At 42.6% G+C, this 17,546-nt stretch overlaps 1 protein-coding gene across 1 annotated transcript; it reads left to right on the top strand.

Moving 5' to 3' along the window:
• The first annotated feature begins 752 nt into the window (after nt 1-752).
• LOC144052126 (scaffold protein ILK) lies at nt 753-17,345 on the top strand. The gene is made up of 13 exons (XM_077565971.1): nt 753-913; nt 2,194-2,390; nt 8,145-8,310; nt 9,166-9,261; nt 9,353-9,449; nt 9,531-9,614; nt 11,431-11,516; nt 12,334-12,443; nt 13,670-13,797; nt 13,873-13,994; nt 14,550-14,649; nt 15,890-16,020; nt 16,258-17,345. Exons 2-13 carry the CDS (start codon nt 2,302-2,304, stop codon nt 16,405-16,407), a joined length of 1,359 nt encoding a protein of 452 aa, XP_077422097.1. The 5' UTR covers nt 753-913; nt 2,194-2,301; the 3' UTR covers nt 16,408-17,345.
• The last annotated feature ends 201 nt before the right edge of the window (nt 17,346-17,546 follow it).

The raw sequence follows: 17,546 nt of genomic DNA, 5'->3' as shown, positions 1-17,546 counted from the left end.
TAAGAAACATTTCTCGGCATACGATCCATCCTGTACATTTACAGTATCGAAACTGGAGAATATTTGAGACAGTACTTAGTAGAAACAGCATGATTTATCATGTTTTAAATTTGTTAAACATAAGCAAGAGGACTTCAGACATTTTACAGCTTGCCTTAAATACATGTATAAATTATATTATTTTATAATCTAATTTCCGCGGGAATTTTTCTAGTTTTATAATCTAATATTGGGGTCTAAGGAACTGAGCGATAAAAGAAAAAGGGGGTTTTCAAAGCAGTACATACCGTCCACTTTTATTTGTTAAAAAATAGTGACGCCCCCGCCCCCGGCCCTATACTAACTGCCTACAAACTGTCTAATCCATACGTATACCGGATTTACAGTAGTCTGCTCGCGAAATGGGAGGAGCAAGATGGCCGCCCTGTGATTTGACAACAGCTTGCACGGGCGTGTGTGGGCTATCGGCTATGGCAGTCATATATTCAGATCAGTGGTGGGACTCTGGGGGTCGTCATTTCAACAGCAAACAAAGTGTTTTTATTTGCTATATTTATTATTATTATCATCATCAAAGTATCTGTAACGCGGATGGAAAAACTCTAATTTCAGTTCAATTTCTAATAATTATTTCCCACTGTAACCCGAATCGAAGAACCCTAATTTCCAATTCAATTTCTAATTAATTAAATTATGTTAATAACATACATAAAAAAAATCCATCCCCCGAAGGTATATTATTTCATGCAGTGCTCAATATGACCTGCGGGAGGCGTAGTGCCTCCTCCGGCCGCCTTCTTACGTGAGGGTGTGGACGTCGGCAGTCGGCACCGTTCAGTCTCTCCGAGACGCAAAAGAACACCGCTATAGCTATAAACTTCTCCCGAGGCTTCCTTTCACTCCTTTACATTTGGTAAGTATTTGCCTCTGTTTGTTTGAATGACATAAAGTCGCCCGTCGCGTTTGTTGAACTGACGCCGATTTTAGTCGCTCACAATTAGGAGAGCAACGTACCATCCAGAATGGAGGTTAGCTAAAAGCTTGCTAGGCTACAGCTGCCAAAATGTCCTTTTCTTTGCTTCCTCTTTTCTCCAGTGTGATGTTGTTGACTGCTTTCTTTTTTAGGGTAAGCGGTCCACGTTACGTCTGTGTCGAGTGGGAATCAACAAGTTAGCAACCCCCCTCGTGTTAAAGTACGAATGCTCGATAGCAGCAGTTGCTAGCAAGATATATGGTCATTAAACCTCACCTTCTTATCAACAATGCTTGACTATTTGGATGCTCTTTACACTTAAAAAAAAAAAATGCCTTATTTTTTTTTTTAATGATTCTCAAGGGTCAAGCTAAGTATATTAAGTGACTGTTAGAGACAAACAACAATTCCCCCTTTTGAGGAAGCAACAACGTGCAAATATTTGAATGTGTTTGCAAATGGCCCTAAATGACCAACAAACAAAGTATAGAATACTTACACGTGTTTATTGAAGTGATTGAAATTGCCAAGCTGCTTAAAGAAGTGCACCAAGTGCCTCAAATTGATCTGTTTTGCTCTTGAGTTCATTATGCAATTGAAAATGAATAAACAATCTCAAATGATTTTTTTTTTTAAATGTATGCACATGTTCCTGTTTAACAATATGATTGACTAGCAGAAGAAAAATGTTAGTTGCTGGATGAAAGATTGAGAAAGTACCTAAATATTAGCCAAATTAAAGAAGAATCTTTCCTTATTCTCTTTAATTCTGTTATATCATTTTGAATGATTAGTTCATCTTGTAATGTAATAACATATTTATACAAAATATGTATAATAGTGCTTATTCACTGAATAATCTTAAAATGCTACACATAAAAAAATACAAATAAAATTCAGTTATTAAATCAAAAATATTTCAAACGTGTTTTTAAGTTTGGCAGATATTTTAAGTGGTTGTCAATGGAATCATGTGCACCAGATATATTGTTGACCAGGCCAGGTCAACTTTGGTTGTGTGTCTCAATAACTTGCACTGTCATCATTGTCATCAATCCATCAACTTAGGATAAGAAACATACCACACCAGCGATGTCACATGAAAAATGCCATTTGCCCAGTGAAGTGGAACATCGGATATCACATCTTTATTTGAAGGCCGTATGTCTCGGCCCGACTATCTTTTTCTGACTCAATTCTTTCAACTTTTTCCATTTCAGGCCGGTGCGAGTGCCCACCCGAGGCTCAGCAATCGTGACGGATGAAACCTACGACTTTGCACGTCAGCTCCGCGTCGTTTCGCTCGGGTTAACGTCGGACGGCCCAAAATGGACGACATCTTCACGCAGTGTCGAGAAGGCAACGCGGTGGCCGTGCGCCTCTGGCTGGACAACACGGAAAATGACCTCAACCAAGGGTGAGATGCCGTCTGGTGTAGGTGCTTTAAAAAGGAATTATTTCCTCCATAGCTGGAAAATGGACGCGTCAATGAAATTGAACTGATGTGAAAAACAGGAAGGGAAAAGCCAGATTATATTTGCAGTGTTAAAATGGTCTTCTACCTCTTAAAGTGGTAAATTGCTGAGTTGTCGTCCACCTTCATGTGGATGTTCAGAGTTCCAGTGTATCCTTAAAGTTGATTAGATCCATGAATGTCAAAATAATCAGCCTTGATTGACATTAAAATCAATCTTTCAAAAGTCTTCAAGCTGCTGAACGCAGAAAAGAAATTCAAATTTGAGTCTTTACTGCCACCTTTTGCCCAAAAATGAAACTGCACGCACCTTTCTTCACGTACATAATGCGTGGACATGCACAGGACGTCACATCCGCAGACAGAAGGCGGGAAATTCGAACCCAAATCTACTCTGCCCAGAGGCTTGCAGGAGTTGCCATTGTGAACAGCTAAGATGAGGATGATAGGGCTGGGCGATATAAACGGTATATTTAATATAAGGTGTACATCTTGCCGAAGGTAGAGATTTTAAATCTACCGTCTTACCGCGGTAGCGCATGTTGATGACGTCATCGTATCTGCGTCCCGGTCTTGTGCATGGCTTGCGCTTAGCCTAACAAATAAGAGTAAAAAAAGTCATCACAAGTGCCACTGCCTCCACTGAGCAGCGACTTTTAGTTTGTCCCCTGAGGGACGCCGACCCGGGTTTGAACCCGCTTCCTCGGAAGCTCGTGTTTATCGGTTGGGAATTCCCTTCCACAAAGCGCGACGCCAGCGCAGGAAGCTCGCGTGATGGTGGAAGAGATCACGGACAGAGATGCATGCCGGTGAAAAAGATGGTGTCCGCAGCAATGGATGGCGTACGGGCTCGTCCTGAGCCGGCAGGAATTTGCCATTAGCTGATTAGCATGTCAAGCTGCTGATTTATGGCCTCGGGTGGGAAGAGGAGCACACATCACTTTTCTGTCTTCATCGCAGTCACGCGTCGGTGTAATCTTAGATGCAGCCGACGCCTCCTGAGCTTGTACGATTCATTTGCTCGGGGAAAATAAACTTGTCGCGTTCCAAAAGCATCCAACTTTTTAATCATCTCTGTCCTGCGTGTGAAGTGCTGTCAACTCTGTCTTGTCCACTTTTGTCTTGAAAGCAATCGCCTTGCATCTAATTAATGTAATGAGGCTACGACATCTGCGCGTTGCCGTCGACGACTGCGAGGCTGCGAGTGTGTCTGTCTCAGTGCCCGAAGTGTTTCAAATAGCTGAGACGCCCTGAATGGGGGGGCGCAGGGGTGGGGGTGCGAGTGTTGGAACGCGGCCAGCTGTGGCCGGAAACGGCGCTGAAGTCGGAAGTCCGTGGCTTCTACCCTATATCGATCTGGGACTGATCCGTGTTGATTTGCTCGCGAAAGGCGGGACATTCTGTACAATACTTTGATATAATTGGACGATGCGGCATATTGTAAACGTTTGTTTTGACCAATCACGGCTACGGATGAAAATGTCTTCGTTCTCGTTGACGGGGGGGCACGAACATATTTACCTTACCAGCTAAAAATGCACCAAGCTCCTCTCGCTGTTCAACAAGGAAATGGTGAGTAATTGTTCAAGAACAGAATTAATTGCAGCGTCCATTCGTCCATGTTAGGTCCGTTTGTTTGCCCCGGCGTCGGCGCTGGCTTGCATATCATGCGCCCAAAAACAATGTCGCTCTGTGATTGGTCTGATCGGTGGAAATCAACGGGCTCAGTACAAGATGTATTCTCGGGAGTTTGTGAACTCACAAATACCGTGAGAATTCATCATCAAAAAAAAGAAGCTTTTATTTACACAATGCAACACAACTTTCCATTCTAGAACATACAAACATATCTTGCAAAGATACCTGACAAAATCTTTGTTCATTTTAAAGATGGTACAATACAAGAAAAACTAAAATAGATATTTCACAAGAAAACAGGTCAACTAACTATCTTTAGGATATTACACAAATGTAGCATCACACGAGAAAAGAGATTTGACAATTTACTGCTTTTCTTGTCATTTTAAAGCTTTGAAAATGGATTTCAATTCCAGAAGGAAACACACAAATCTGGGGTAGGACTTGGATTTTTTTTGTTTGTGAATACAAGATCTTAGCATAAAGAATAACAAAATGAAATACGCATTCAAAAATGTTGTATTCTGGGTTACTACAGTTGCAAACTCTTATCTTTTGGATTAAGATCGTAATGAGAGGCTTTAAAGAAAAAGCTCACTAAATGCGAGCAATCATCTTGCAGAGCGAGGTTAACAGTTTAGGCTGCCGCTGAATTTCCTTACAAGGAAGAACACGCAGTCGGGCCCACTCGTGCTCTCCCACCTGGCAAGACGACTGTAGCGCTCTCCAAGTCATGTTTGGCCAGACAGACGAGTGCGTGGAATGCACAGAACCCCCGTTCCTCCGACGATTCCTTTTCCGACGTGTCTCTTTATTCCAGCGGTTGCAAACCTGATGCTCACTTTCAGTTTGCACTCAAATCTGCGGCCCTTGAAGGATTTTGGTCTCCTCACTCATTTTGGAGATACTTTTTCCTCAAACAGAAGCCCGTGGCTTCGTTGTGTTTTCCTTGGGCTTAGTGCTTCCATTGCAGCCTTGGCGCTTGTCTTTATTTAGCCGGAAAGCTCGCACCGGTAGCCGCACAGGCCGAGCTATGCCCAGTGAAGGCTTCTTGTTTGGGAAAGCGGGAGCTTTACAAGGTGATTGCTGATTTTATATAGAACTCCCTTTGTCGGCGCGGCGGGAAGCAGACATTTAGTGGTTGCCATAACTCCAGCTGACACTTTTTATGAATGAATGTCAGTAGAAACTGGTGCGTCGCGCTCGAGAGAGATCTGTTTACTTGCTTAGTTTATCGTAAAACGGAACGAATCATCCGTTGTCGTCAAGTGACGCTCGTTTCCTCGACTTTAACCGGCCCGTTTGAAGAGCCGGCGGTGACGATTTATAGCTGTCGGGTTGCCAGACTGAAGCCAGTTGACTCGACAGGTGGAAATGCCGTAAATAAACGACCGCAGCCAGCCAGGAGTGGAGGATTAAAATGTGTGTGTGTGGGGGGGGGACTCGCTATCGTGCCACAGTGGAAATGCGCATTAGAAAGCAGAGAGCTTGAAAGTGCCATGTTGATGACTGGAGAAGAAAAATGCTTCGACTTTGTTTTGTTCATGCATGAGCACGTTTTAGCAGAAAAACAACAGATTTCCAATAACGCCGTCCAAATTGACACACAGGCTGCGTTGACAAATGTTCTGATTGACACATGGGTTGACTTAACACATTGGCGTGGTTGAAACTTTGGCCGCATTGGCACAAAAGCTGACATGAATTGACACTAGTTCTGTCACTATCAAATATGTTTAGAATTGATTATTCAATCAATTAATTGGCAAATTTGGTTCATTTCAATTTTGCAATAAAGTGTTATACAAAAGCCTTTTTTTTTTTGCCTGATTACTGTTGGTTATTAACCAATGATTGGTGTTTATTTTGTACTTTTTAAATTTAAAAAAAAAATGGCTCCAAGTGACTACTCTATTAGTAAAAATAGTTTTCGATTAATTTGATAATCAATTACTTGTCGATTTAAGTTTGATAGCTCTAATTGACACACAGCTCAATTGAAAGACAGCGGGCCGGACTTGAGACACGGACGAAACAAATGGACACGTGGGCTAGCTTCACGCTTGCGCTGACTTGACATTCGAGCATAGACCAAAATCTTCACTTGCCATTTGTGTTAACTTGAGAGTGGCATTCGAATCTTGCGCCTTTCTAAGGAAGCAAAAACAGATCATAGTCCAATAGATGAAATATCCAATTTGAATTTTTCTTTTGCATCCAGGTGCAAAAATGATGATTTGATCCTCGCTTTCCCACTTGATCGGAATCACCACCGATTGGTGCGCAGCCCGACTTGTCAACTCGACGTGTCTGACTTGACGCGCTCGCCCAATTGACACAAGGGCAGAATTGACTCGGGCTGACTTGTGACGTGGATTGTTGAATGGACGAATTGTTGGTCCGTGGTGGTCTCCGCTCGATTCTCAAGATCTTAGCATTGGACTTCCTTCCGGGGGATTTGTGCTCTCACAAAGTGGAGCTCATTAGTTTTTAGGCTCTGGCCTTTTGGTCTGGCAGGAAATGAGCGCCTCCCGCCCGATGCATAGATAGACTTGTGTGGTGGGACTGAGAAGGGTCTGTGCGGGACCTCCACACAACCACGCAGGACGTGTTACCACAAGCTAGCGAAGCGGGGGCGGAGGCCTGAAATTCCTTCATAATGCGCCTTCGCTTCTCTGGGGTTATTGTGCTCCATGTCGACTGGAAGCAAAAATGTGTGACTTGAATTTGAGGGCTTGACTTGAGAGAGACGATGCAGGAGGCGAGCACAGCCGCCAAAAGAATGGAAAAATATCACACGTTGCCATAGAGCAGATGTCGCTCTGGTTGCCCGTAGGAGGATTGCGACTGAATCGAGTCTGTCATTCAATCGGCGCTCATCTGCCGGAGGACCCCTTACGGCGTTGCTCGGCATGTTGGCGGCCCGAGTGGATTGTCATGCAAAAAGTCAAGTGATATTGCGCGATAAACGCCTTCTCTAGGGCTGGGTATCGATTCGATTTTTGATTCACTTCTCTTCACTTCGATCCGATATTAATGATGGAACTCAAGCCTTAAATGTCAAGGACATGAATAAAAACGCCTCAAACAATATATTTTGCGGAGGAAGTCACTGGTTAAATGATTTAGTGTTGTAATCACTAATGTTATACAAGCATTGGCATCAGCAAGGGTGAGATGAAAATATACTGCTCAAAAAAAGCGTTCCCTTAATTATTTAGATTTGTTTTATTTGCGCAGTACATAAATACACTGCTCAAAACGATTAAGGTAACACTTTGTTCCTTTCATTTTTTAGAGCAGTGTATTTTCATAATTCTAATTCCATAATTGTAAATCTAAATGAAAAATATTCTGAATTGTCTACAAGTACAATAAGTCAGGTTTTTCATAAATGTAAGAAAATACTAAATTACTTAAATGAGGTATATGCCACGGAAGAGGCGGGACTTTCAGGTTTTCACACATCAGCTTTGTTTCCGGTTCCAATTTGCGACGTGTGGGCCGCGTCCCAATACTTGTGCTTCCGCCTTTGTGCCCCTCGGCTGCGCGTTCCCGTCGACGGGTGCGAATGAGTCGTGTGTCTGTCTCAGTTGTCCAAAATATTTCAGAGAGCTGTTGGCGGGAGTGCGCAGGTTGGATGGCGCAGGGGTGGTGCCAGTATTGGAACGCGGCCGGAAATGGCTGATGTGTGAAATCCCGGAAGTCTGAAGTCCGTGGTATCTACCCCATTCATGTTAACAGCAAATTTCAAGGAAACAGTCAATTACATTACACACATTTTATTATACATTTATGGAGAAAAAGCAAAGATTAAAATAATAGATTAATGGTTTTATGAATCAATATCAGGCTCGAAAAGAAAATAGATTCGATTCTGATTATTATTATTATTTTTTAAACCCAGCCCTAATCATCTCACGTACGCGCCTCCTCCAAAATTTTATTTACAGACAGGCGTACCGTCATTTTCTAATCTCCTTCCTATTTGATCGTGAAAATTCCAAGAAGATGCGTCCAGTTAGCCACGTTTAAAGGTCCATTCTGACGTGCTTGCAGGGATGACCACGGCTTCAGCCCTCTGCACTGGGCGTGTCGGGAGGGCCGCTCCAGCGTGGTGGACATGCTCATCATGCGAGGAGCCCGCATCAACGTCATGAACCGCGGGGACGACACGCCCCTGCACCTGGCCGCCAGCCACGGACATCGCGACATTGTGGGCAAGGTACTACGAGAAAAACTGGGTCTTGTTCCTTTAACATTGCATCGTCAAATCACAGCCAGATATTACTAGGATCTCTTGCTAAAAATAGTCTGTACGTGTTGACATGAAAACGAGCGCCATCCGGTGAGCAAAATGTCTGTCTACGTGACTGCACAAGAATAGATGTCCCATTCAAAATGTTTTTCAATTATTACAGCTTGGAAGTGTTTCATGTGGCTTTGCTAATTTAACAATCGGGTCCAAACCGTACTTTACTGTAGCTTTTTATGTGTTGGATCATTTTGAACTTTTTCCTGGCTCAAAATGAGACGGAGGTGGTATCATCCCGACTATGATCATGGCTGACTAGTGACTACCAATATCAGGTATTGGTATCGGTGCCAATACTATTCTTATTTTAAGGTATCGGTACTCGCGGCGGCGATCTATACCATTAGGAGTCGCCCTCCTGCAGCCATTTTATGATAAGGGACTAGAAATGAGAAATTAGAGCGTGTCTCTGTTTATTTTGTTGTTGTTCAGGACTGTTTTTTTTTTTTTTTTTTAATGGGATACAGAGAGATTTATTGCAGAGCACTGCGGACTGAGCCGTTGCAACACACCGCGTAAACCTGTTGTAATCTGTCAGGTGGCGGTATTGTTGGCAGCTCTCGTTAGTCTCAGATGTGTGTGATGGCGTGAGCCGCGCGTCAGAATTAGAAACGCTGCCTGGCAGGCAGATATGATTTGATATTAGGCACACCGCGCTGCCACCTTCTGAATACTTTCTGCATGAGCTGTATGCAGCCCAAACACAAGACACGGTCGGTACCGGCCGGCCATCTTTGATGTGTCATCTTTTGTTTGCGTTTGTAGCTGATTCAGTGCAAAGCGGACACCAACGCAGCCAACGAACACGGGAACACGCCGCTGCATTACGCCTGCTTCTGGGGACAAGACTTGGTGGCAGAGGTTAGTTCGCCCCCCGGTGGCCTCAAAGCGCCATTTTTTCAGCGCTCGGTTCCCACAAGGTAATGCTTTCTTTTTTTGGTCCACCCCGCAGGACCTTGTGAACAACGGCGCTCAGGTGAGCATCTGTAACAAATATGGGGAAACCCCCATGGACAAAGCCAAACCTCACCTGCGAGAGCTCCTCAAAGGTAGCCCGTCAGCCCTGTTGCTCACTCATGACTCCTTCCTGTCCGGTCGGTCTCTGTTCATTTTGTCTTTTGTCGTTTTAGAAAAAGCGGAGAAAATGGGGCAGAACTTGACCAAAATTCCCTTCAAGGACACCTTTTGGAAAGGCACCACCAGGACACGACCCCGTGAGTACACAAAACGACCTATCTGGTTACCTTTTTTACCTTTTAAAAAATAAATAAAAAATTTGGGCTTTGTGTTGTGAGCCCAAATTTTAAGTAAAAGTGCGCTTCAGATACTAAAGCCATCTAGTGAAATTAAAAAGAATTGACCGGTGAGGGATTTGAAATGCAGCTGCATTTGGGAAAGCGAGCCGCAGTCACCAATGCACTCTCAGATGATTATTGAACAGTCGGGCATACAAATAAAGGCACGCATTTGACACACAAATACTACAGCACGTACTGTATATTAGAGGCCTGTTATTTCTTGACTTTTGCTTTTAACTCTTTGACTGCCAGACGTTTTCAGAAACGGGTTGTCGCCAGTGCCAGCCGATTTAAGCATTTTGAGTGATCTTTCAAGGTCCACAGAAAATGTTGTGTTTGGACTATGGAAACACACATACTACCAAATGAAAGATTGGACTCTCGGCTTTCATCAGAAAAAAAAAGTTTGTTTCTACCTTATTCCGTTCTTCAGTAATCAACAATAGAAAATGGTTACTTTCACCGAAATTCTCTCTTTTGAAACAAAAAACGGAGAAAAAGAGCTTTTTGTGAAACGATGTTATTTCATGCACTCTAGTGAATTGTACACTTCTTTTTGTCCATGAATGATGCCACAAACACCTAAATAGTGCTTTACTTCTGTAAAACGCTTTCACCAACAATGAAAAAGTGTTTTTTGATTGCAAAATACGTTTATTTCCATTCAACAGTGTAACAATTTGACAAAACAATTTCGCAAACTATTTACAAATGTGTGCAACTGTGGTACTACTTACAATTATGTGGATGTTTCAAATACACTTTTTCCTTTTGTAACGCTCTCCTGCGTGCAAGGAGACGCCAGGACTCGCACAACAGTTCACTTTCACATTGGTCCGTTTTGCGTGCAAACGTTACACTTTCTTGACGGCCTTTTTTTCCGGGGAATAAAAAGCAAGTAGCAGACTGTACACACTTCCTCCGATGAATATGCATTGGACTCGGGGCACTCTCCGTCGTCCGATCGAACGTCCGCCTGTGCGTGCTCGGTTGCGCTCCGCGTTACGACACCGTCATAGCCGCCGCGTCAGCGGTTCCAATTTCGCCGTCAAGCTCGGATTCACCTTCATCATCATCGAGGATGATCACCGTCGTCATCAATGCACTATTTTAGCGTTGGTCGATGCCTTTCGTCTTGTAAGTGTAGAGCTGCTTGCAAACGCTCGCCATTGCCCGTTCCCTCCTCCATCGAGCTCCATCTAAAGTCTTCTACTGCCGCGTCAATGCTTTCCAACCACGGAGTCACCCTCATCGTCATCAACAATGTGCTTTTTTAGCGATGCTTTTGGTCTTTGAAAAAAACGTCTCGGGCGTGAGCTCCTCGCGACCGGCCGCCATTTTTCCTTTGTCTTCCATTCTCATCTCCTGCTCGACGCTCTAGCTCCGCCTCTACTGACGCCCACCCGATCTTGTCAAAAGAGAGTCATCGCTGCCCTCTAGGGGCCAAAAATAGTCATTAGGCACAACAGACAGACTTGAAACTTTCATCAGACATGCGGAAGGGTTTCCTCTACCCGTTTCAAAAAAAAAAAAAAAATCATTGGATGACGTCTTTTGACGTCATTGGCAGTGAAGCGTAGGTTTTTACTTGACGTCTTTAAACGTCAGTGGCAGTGAAAGAGTTAACATGTTTTTTTTTTTATGTTTTTTTTATCCAATAGTAGAGCTGCATGAAAAAACAAATTGCCACGTGACTCTCCGTTAAAAGTATTTCCATTTCTTCCATTTCTAGGCAACGGTACTTTGAACAAACAAGCAGGCATCGACTATAAGCAGCTCTCCCTGCTGGCTCGGATCAACGAGAACCAGTCTGGAGAGGTACGTTCATTGACAACCAATGATGATTGATGCGATGTCCGCTGTTTTACAGTGAAGCCCTCGCTATTCGCAATGTTTCGGGATCAGGCCCAATAGGACTTAAATTCATAGTTAATATACACGAGTAGAATCACAAATCATTCTAATGTCTTTTAAAAGGACAGCACCGTGAAAAATCGACTTTTTGGAGCTTTTAGCCATGTTCAAATGCCCATTCCTGGTGCGAGCCTAACCCATATGGTAAGGTGCGACCAACTGAAAGTGCTACCAGTGCAAAAGTTAGTGTGGAGTCCTGTCCGGATAGATCGCATACATACCTCCGAAAAACAATGAAGACATCGGAATGGTTATTTATGGCAGCAAGTTGCACTACAAGTAGAGACTATTCCAATTGTAATTCAGTTAGTAGAGGTTTAATAAAAAATAAAAAAGCCACCCGCACACAAAAGTGGGTGTGTTGGATTGTTTTTATTTCTTCGTGAATTTTAAGACAAGTCAGTATTCAGTGGAATTTTTCCGCCTAATGCAATATTGTCAGACCTTTGATTTGTTTAAATAGAAAATAAAAAGTTTTGTCAACATGAAGTTGCTGTTTGTCGTCAAGTCAGCTGCTAGCCAGCGCTAGCTTTTTTGTCCGCTAACCTGGTCCCTCAGAAGGAGCGCAGCATTTTTGGCCCTGGTAGAGAAAGAGCACATAATTGCACGACGAGGTCCCTTTGTCAGCAAATACTTTTGAGAGCGAATTGTGAATTGGCGAAGGTTCACTGCAGCTGCAATGCATCTGTAACGTGTGTAACCTTTTACTGATGACGTTTAGTTGTGGCAAGGGCGCTGGCAAGGCAACGAGATTGTGGTCAAAGTGCTGAAAGTCCGCGACTGGACCACGAGGAAAAGCAGGGACTTCAACGAGGAGTACCCCAAACTCAGGTGCCGATCTCACCTGTCTTTTCTCTACTCTTGTGATCGTGATCATCACTTGTCCTGTTTGTTGTCGGCATCAAAAGAGCACGTCCAGTACCTCAAGGATTCATGTGAACTCTGTCTGAACCACAAGGTTATCATAGTTTTTTTAATTTTCATTATACTTTGTTTTGAGTTTAGTTTTTTTTTTGTTTTTGTTAGTTTTAATTAGTTTTCAAGGTGGTTCTGTTTGTTTGTATTGGTTTTAGTTATTTGAAAAAATACTTAGTTTTAGTTAGTTTCAGGATTAGTTTTCTTTTTTTTTTTAAATGTGTATTACTTGTGCGCAATATTTAATGAACACCGTGGTAAAATGAAAAAAGAAACTCATTTCTTACTTAGCGTTGCATTTGGGCTGAGTGAAATGAAAAAGCAGGCGAGCTCAAAAGTCAAGCACACATCTGAAGGTGCTTTTTTTTCTTTTCAGTTGCTTTTCTATTGGCTGCTGCTAGATGATGTCACTGCTGTGACACACTTTCAAACATCTTTATTCTGGTTAAACAAATATATTTAAAATCATCCCCAAAGGTTCATGCATTAAATTAATTGCCAAAGACGGAAATAAAGGACATTTTTGCTATCATTATAGTTTTAGTTGGTTTTGTAAACATAAAATGTAATTTCAGTTGGTATTTTTTATTATTATTATTTATTTTATGTCGTTAACGAAATAGTTTTTTTGAATTTTAGTTTGTTTTTCCCATTAGTTTTCATTAACTAAAATAAAACCTTGGTCTGAACTTACCTTTCGAATTTGACCGACACTTCCATCGATCTTTTTTTTTCATGCGCAATTAAAAACACATTTTTCCGCTTGCTGTCGACTGAAAATGACATCACAGGTGCTCGGGAGGAAACGGCCAATCACGACTCACCTGTTTTCTGCCTTTCGTCATGTGACGTTAGCAAACTGACCCACGATTGGTCCTGGAAGTTGCAAAATGTGTTTTTAAAGGTATTGATTTTTGCTGAAAAATAATGAGATGATCAAATTACTTATAGACGAAATATGATCTTCTTACTGCTGAAAACGGCTCAATGAGTCAAGTATCCCGTTAAAAGTGATGTCATCGGAGCAGATGCCGCCCAGAAGTCCATGTGGCATCTTGCTGAAAGGTATTGTTCGTTTGTGTCTCACACTTGTGGTTGATGTCAGCTGTCCCGTGTTGTTGTCGTCCTCGTCACCATCCCAGGATCTTTTCCCACCCGAATGTCCTCCCCATGTTGGGAGCATGTCAGTCTCCACCTGCCCCTCACCCCATCATCATCACACACTGGATGCCTTACGGCTCCCTCTACAACGTGCTGCACGAGGGCACCAGTGAGTATTTTGTTGTGACGGCCGACATGACCCGAATGACCTTCGCCTGACGTTTGTGTGTCGTCCCGCCGTCAGACTTTGTGGTGGACCAGACGCAAGCGGTGAAGTTTGCTCTGGACATCGCCTGTGGGATGGCCTTCTTGCACACGCTGGAGCCGATGATCCCTCGACACTATCTCAACAGCAAGAGCATCATGGTGAGAAGACGTCGTTTACAGGCGACGCTTGACAAATGCAGCTGCAGAGTTCTGTCTGTTTCTACAGTTTACTTACTGATGCCGATGCCCTCGCATGTGGGAAAGGGGAGCCGTAGTCACCAATGTGTTTTTCCAGCTCTTTAACACACCTGATTCATGATCAGGATCGTTATCGGGCTTCTGCAAAGCTTGCTGATGAGGTGATCATTAGATTCAGCTGCACTGAAGGAGGGAGACATGCAAAACAGGCTGGATAGGGGCTCTCGAGGACCGAATTTGGCCACCCCTGCTCTAGCATTAAAGAAAACAAACAAACGTATAAATACGTCTTTGGGACACTGGTAATATTTAAAATAGAACATGTTTATACGTTTTTGGGAGCAAATTAGTTAAAGGCATGCACATACACAGACACTACATACAATATACAAAAGTCTGACACAAGCAAGTCCATTTCTCCAGAAGCCAAAATCCAGTTTTCCGTAAAAAAAAAAACAATGCGTTCCACGTCTCTTTTCACCCAGGAGAGACATCTCCCTCTTGTTTTATCCGCAGATCGATGAAGACATGACTGCCAGGATCAGCATGGCGGACGTCAAGTTCTCCTTTCAGTGTCCTGGCAGGATGTACTCGCCCGCGTGGGTCGCCCCCGAGGGTGCGTGATGCAGCACACACACATCCAAAGTGACAGCTTGAGCATGAATGATCACTTTTACGAGGACGAGCAAAATGTCATCTCTGTAACGATGTCCTCCCGCGATGTCTTGTCGAAAGTGATTAGCAAGAAAATGGAATTGGTGTACAGTACGCCTCTTCAAAAAGAGCTTCCAGATCCGTCCTCCAGCCACGTCTGCCACTGCCTCAAACACGTTTTCTATCAACTATTTTTTCACGGTTTCCTTAGGTCGTTACATTAGCAGTGTTGGGAATGTTACTTTAAAAAAGTAATTGGTTGAAGTTACTCATTATTTGTTTAAAAAAGTAACTGAGTTAGTAATTGAATTACTTCATAATAAAAGTAACTCGTTACCAGGCAAAGTAACTGTTTTCACTACTTAAAAAAATGTTTTTATATCTCTATATTTTTATTATTGTATTTTCATCCAAGGAATTCAAATTATGTCAAGGCTTTATATGGTGTTTTTATTTATTTTTGTGAATATTTGTCACACAAATGCCTTGACATCATATAATAATAATTATTATTATTTTAATAATTATTCATTACATTTGGAATGGCGACGCATGTTCTACCACTACATTACTACAGCAATCATATTAATAATAATAATTTTAAAACAAAACTGTATTTGTGGCACATATGTCATTTGTAGACCTTTGAATAGCGTTATCTCACCTGTGGGTTTGTGTTGACGCAGCATTTGTGTGTGAATATTTATTTGAAAGAAAAACACTCCCGAAGTCGATGCCAACTTTCAGTTTGCATTTGTTTTTAACATTAGTGCTAGGCTAGCGATGTTTTAAAAACGAAGCATGTTTTGTATTTAAGCATACATTGGATGTTATTCTTGTTGTGTGTTTAGTTTTACAGTTAACTGGGACGTCATGAAACATCTTAAAGGACGTTAGGGGGACAACAGAATAACATACGCTACACACTTACTTGCTAGTTGCTAATGCTACGCAAGCAAAATGGTGCATTCGGGGTACTTTTATGGCGTTGGAAACGTCCAATTGGCCGAGTGTTTTGGCAGATGTCTGAAGGGCAATAATTGGCCGATTAATCGGTGGGGCCCTATAAACTACAAATGCGTGAAATGCCTGCTCCAATTTAAAGTATTTATTCTCGTGCATTAGAAGACAGCTAACGAGTCGCAAGATTAGGTACACCTGCGCACCGGCTCTGATTTCTTGGCTCGCTTCGTTCTTGACAGCCCTGCAGAAGAAGCCAGAGGAGATCAACCGGCGGTCGGCGGACATGTGGAGCTTCGCCGTGCTGCTGTGGGAGCTGGTGACCAGGGAGGTGCCCTTTGCCGACCTCTCCAACATGGAAATCGGCATGAAGGTTAGCAAAGGGCATGAAAAGTGTCAACCATCCCTATTGCGTACATGCCGCCGTTTCCAGCTTAATGCAAGTTCACCACGTTTTTACTGCGTGCTGTCAATGTTTGCATGTTTAAACCAAAAACGGGTGATTAGTGATGTCATGCTCTTAAAGTCATTGTGGGGTAGTAAAATTGATTTTGTTGACAAACCCATTGGCGCCCACCAAAAATGTTTGTATTTGCCCCCCCCCCACCAGGTTTCCTTGGAGGGTTTGAGACCCACCATTCCTCCCGGCATCTCGCCACACATCTGCAAGCTGATGAAGATCTGCATGAACGAGGACCCGGCCAAGAGGCCCAAGTTTGACATGATTGTGCCTATTCTGGAGAAAATGCAGGACAAGTGAAAAAAGAAAGAAAAGAAAAGAAAAGCAGACCTTTCACCCGCGGGATGTAGCCTTAAACTATTTTTCTTACTGCAGCATTGAGCACCGTCACCTCTACAACCCCAACAGCAGCCATCGTTTATTTGTCTTCTTCCAGTGTTGTGTGTGAGTGTGTATTTTTTTATATACGTATTGTACATGCTGACTGTAATCATAAAGACTGATTGCAAATAGCTGTGAATAACCTGTGGAGGGCATCGACGGGTTTTATTTGTATCTGAATGGTGTTTGTATATCACTGGCGGCAGGCGGAATCCTTGCACCTCCGAAATCATCACTTTTCAGGAGACTCCAAAAACAGCGCGTTTGTTCAACCCAAAAGTGAAATAAAATAACACCCACTTGTGTTGATTGCTCAATAGCATGGATTTATGGAAAATAAGAACTTTACCAAATCGTACCGCACACCAGTGATATGCTCAAGGCAGATTAAGATATATTATCCCAGCATGAGTTGCCGCGTCAGCATTTTGTAAAGCATGACAAATCATTTCTCAGTGTAATGAGTGGAGCTTTTTTTTTTTTTTACTTTCCCACACACCGAAAATAGTGTACAGACTATCACAGAATCTGTTTTTTTTTGTTTGTGTGTTTCACTTGAAAATCTGACCCAAATATGTTTTTAATTAATATTTCTACATGTCTAAAAGTGCCTGAGAGGAAACCAGAGTGGACTTAATGAATTGTGGCCATCAAACTAAGAACACACAGTTTACTTTGTGTAAATCATCATGGTTGTATCTTTTTTCCTCCATTGCATCCAGCACACCATTATATTTTCTCTCTGCATTTCTGTGCCTACACCAGCTTGCTTACTTTGCGTCCAAGCCAAAATCAAAAGCAACTTAGTATACAAATGTATTTATATAAAAATATTAAATAGTAAATCATGGCAATAATTTGTGTGTTTTTTGTGTGAGAGTTGCAAAAAAGCTTGTGGCCTACAGTTGGCAGTAAAGTTACTGTAAGGGAATTATTCAAAGCGCTTCAGTTTTTCTACTTTGTTACAATCGTATTCCAAAATCAAAAGTACTCATTTTAACCCCATCACAATTCCACACAGATTTTTTGGTGTGAGCGTGACATTAAAATACAGTATA

This window comes from Vanacampus margaritifer, chromosome 5, assembly GCF_051991255.1.
Source record: "Vanacampus margaritifer isolate UIUO_Vmar chromosome 5, RoL_Vmar_1.0, whole genome shotgun sequence".
NCBI classification, from domain to species: domain Eukaryota; kingdom Metazoa; phylum Chordata; class Actinopteri; order Syngnathiformes; family Syngnathidae; genus Vanacampus; species Vanacampus margaritifer.
Note: the sequence above shows the minus strand (reverse complement) of the source record. Positions and strands in the feature narration are given on the sequence as shown.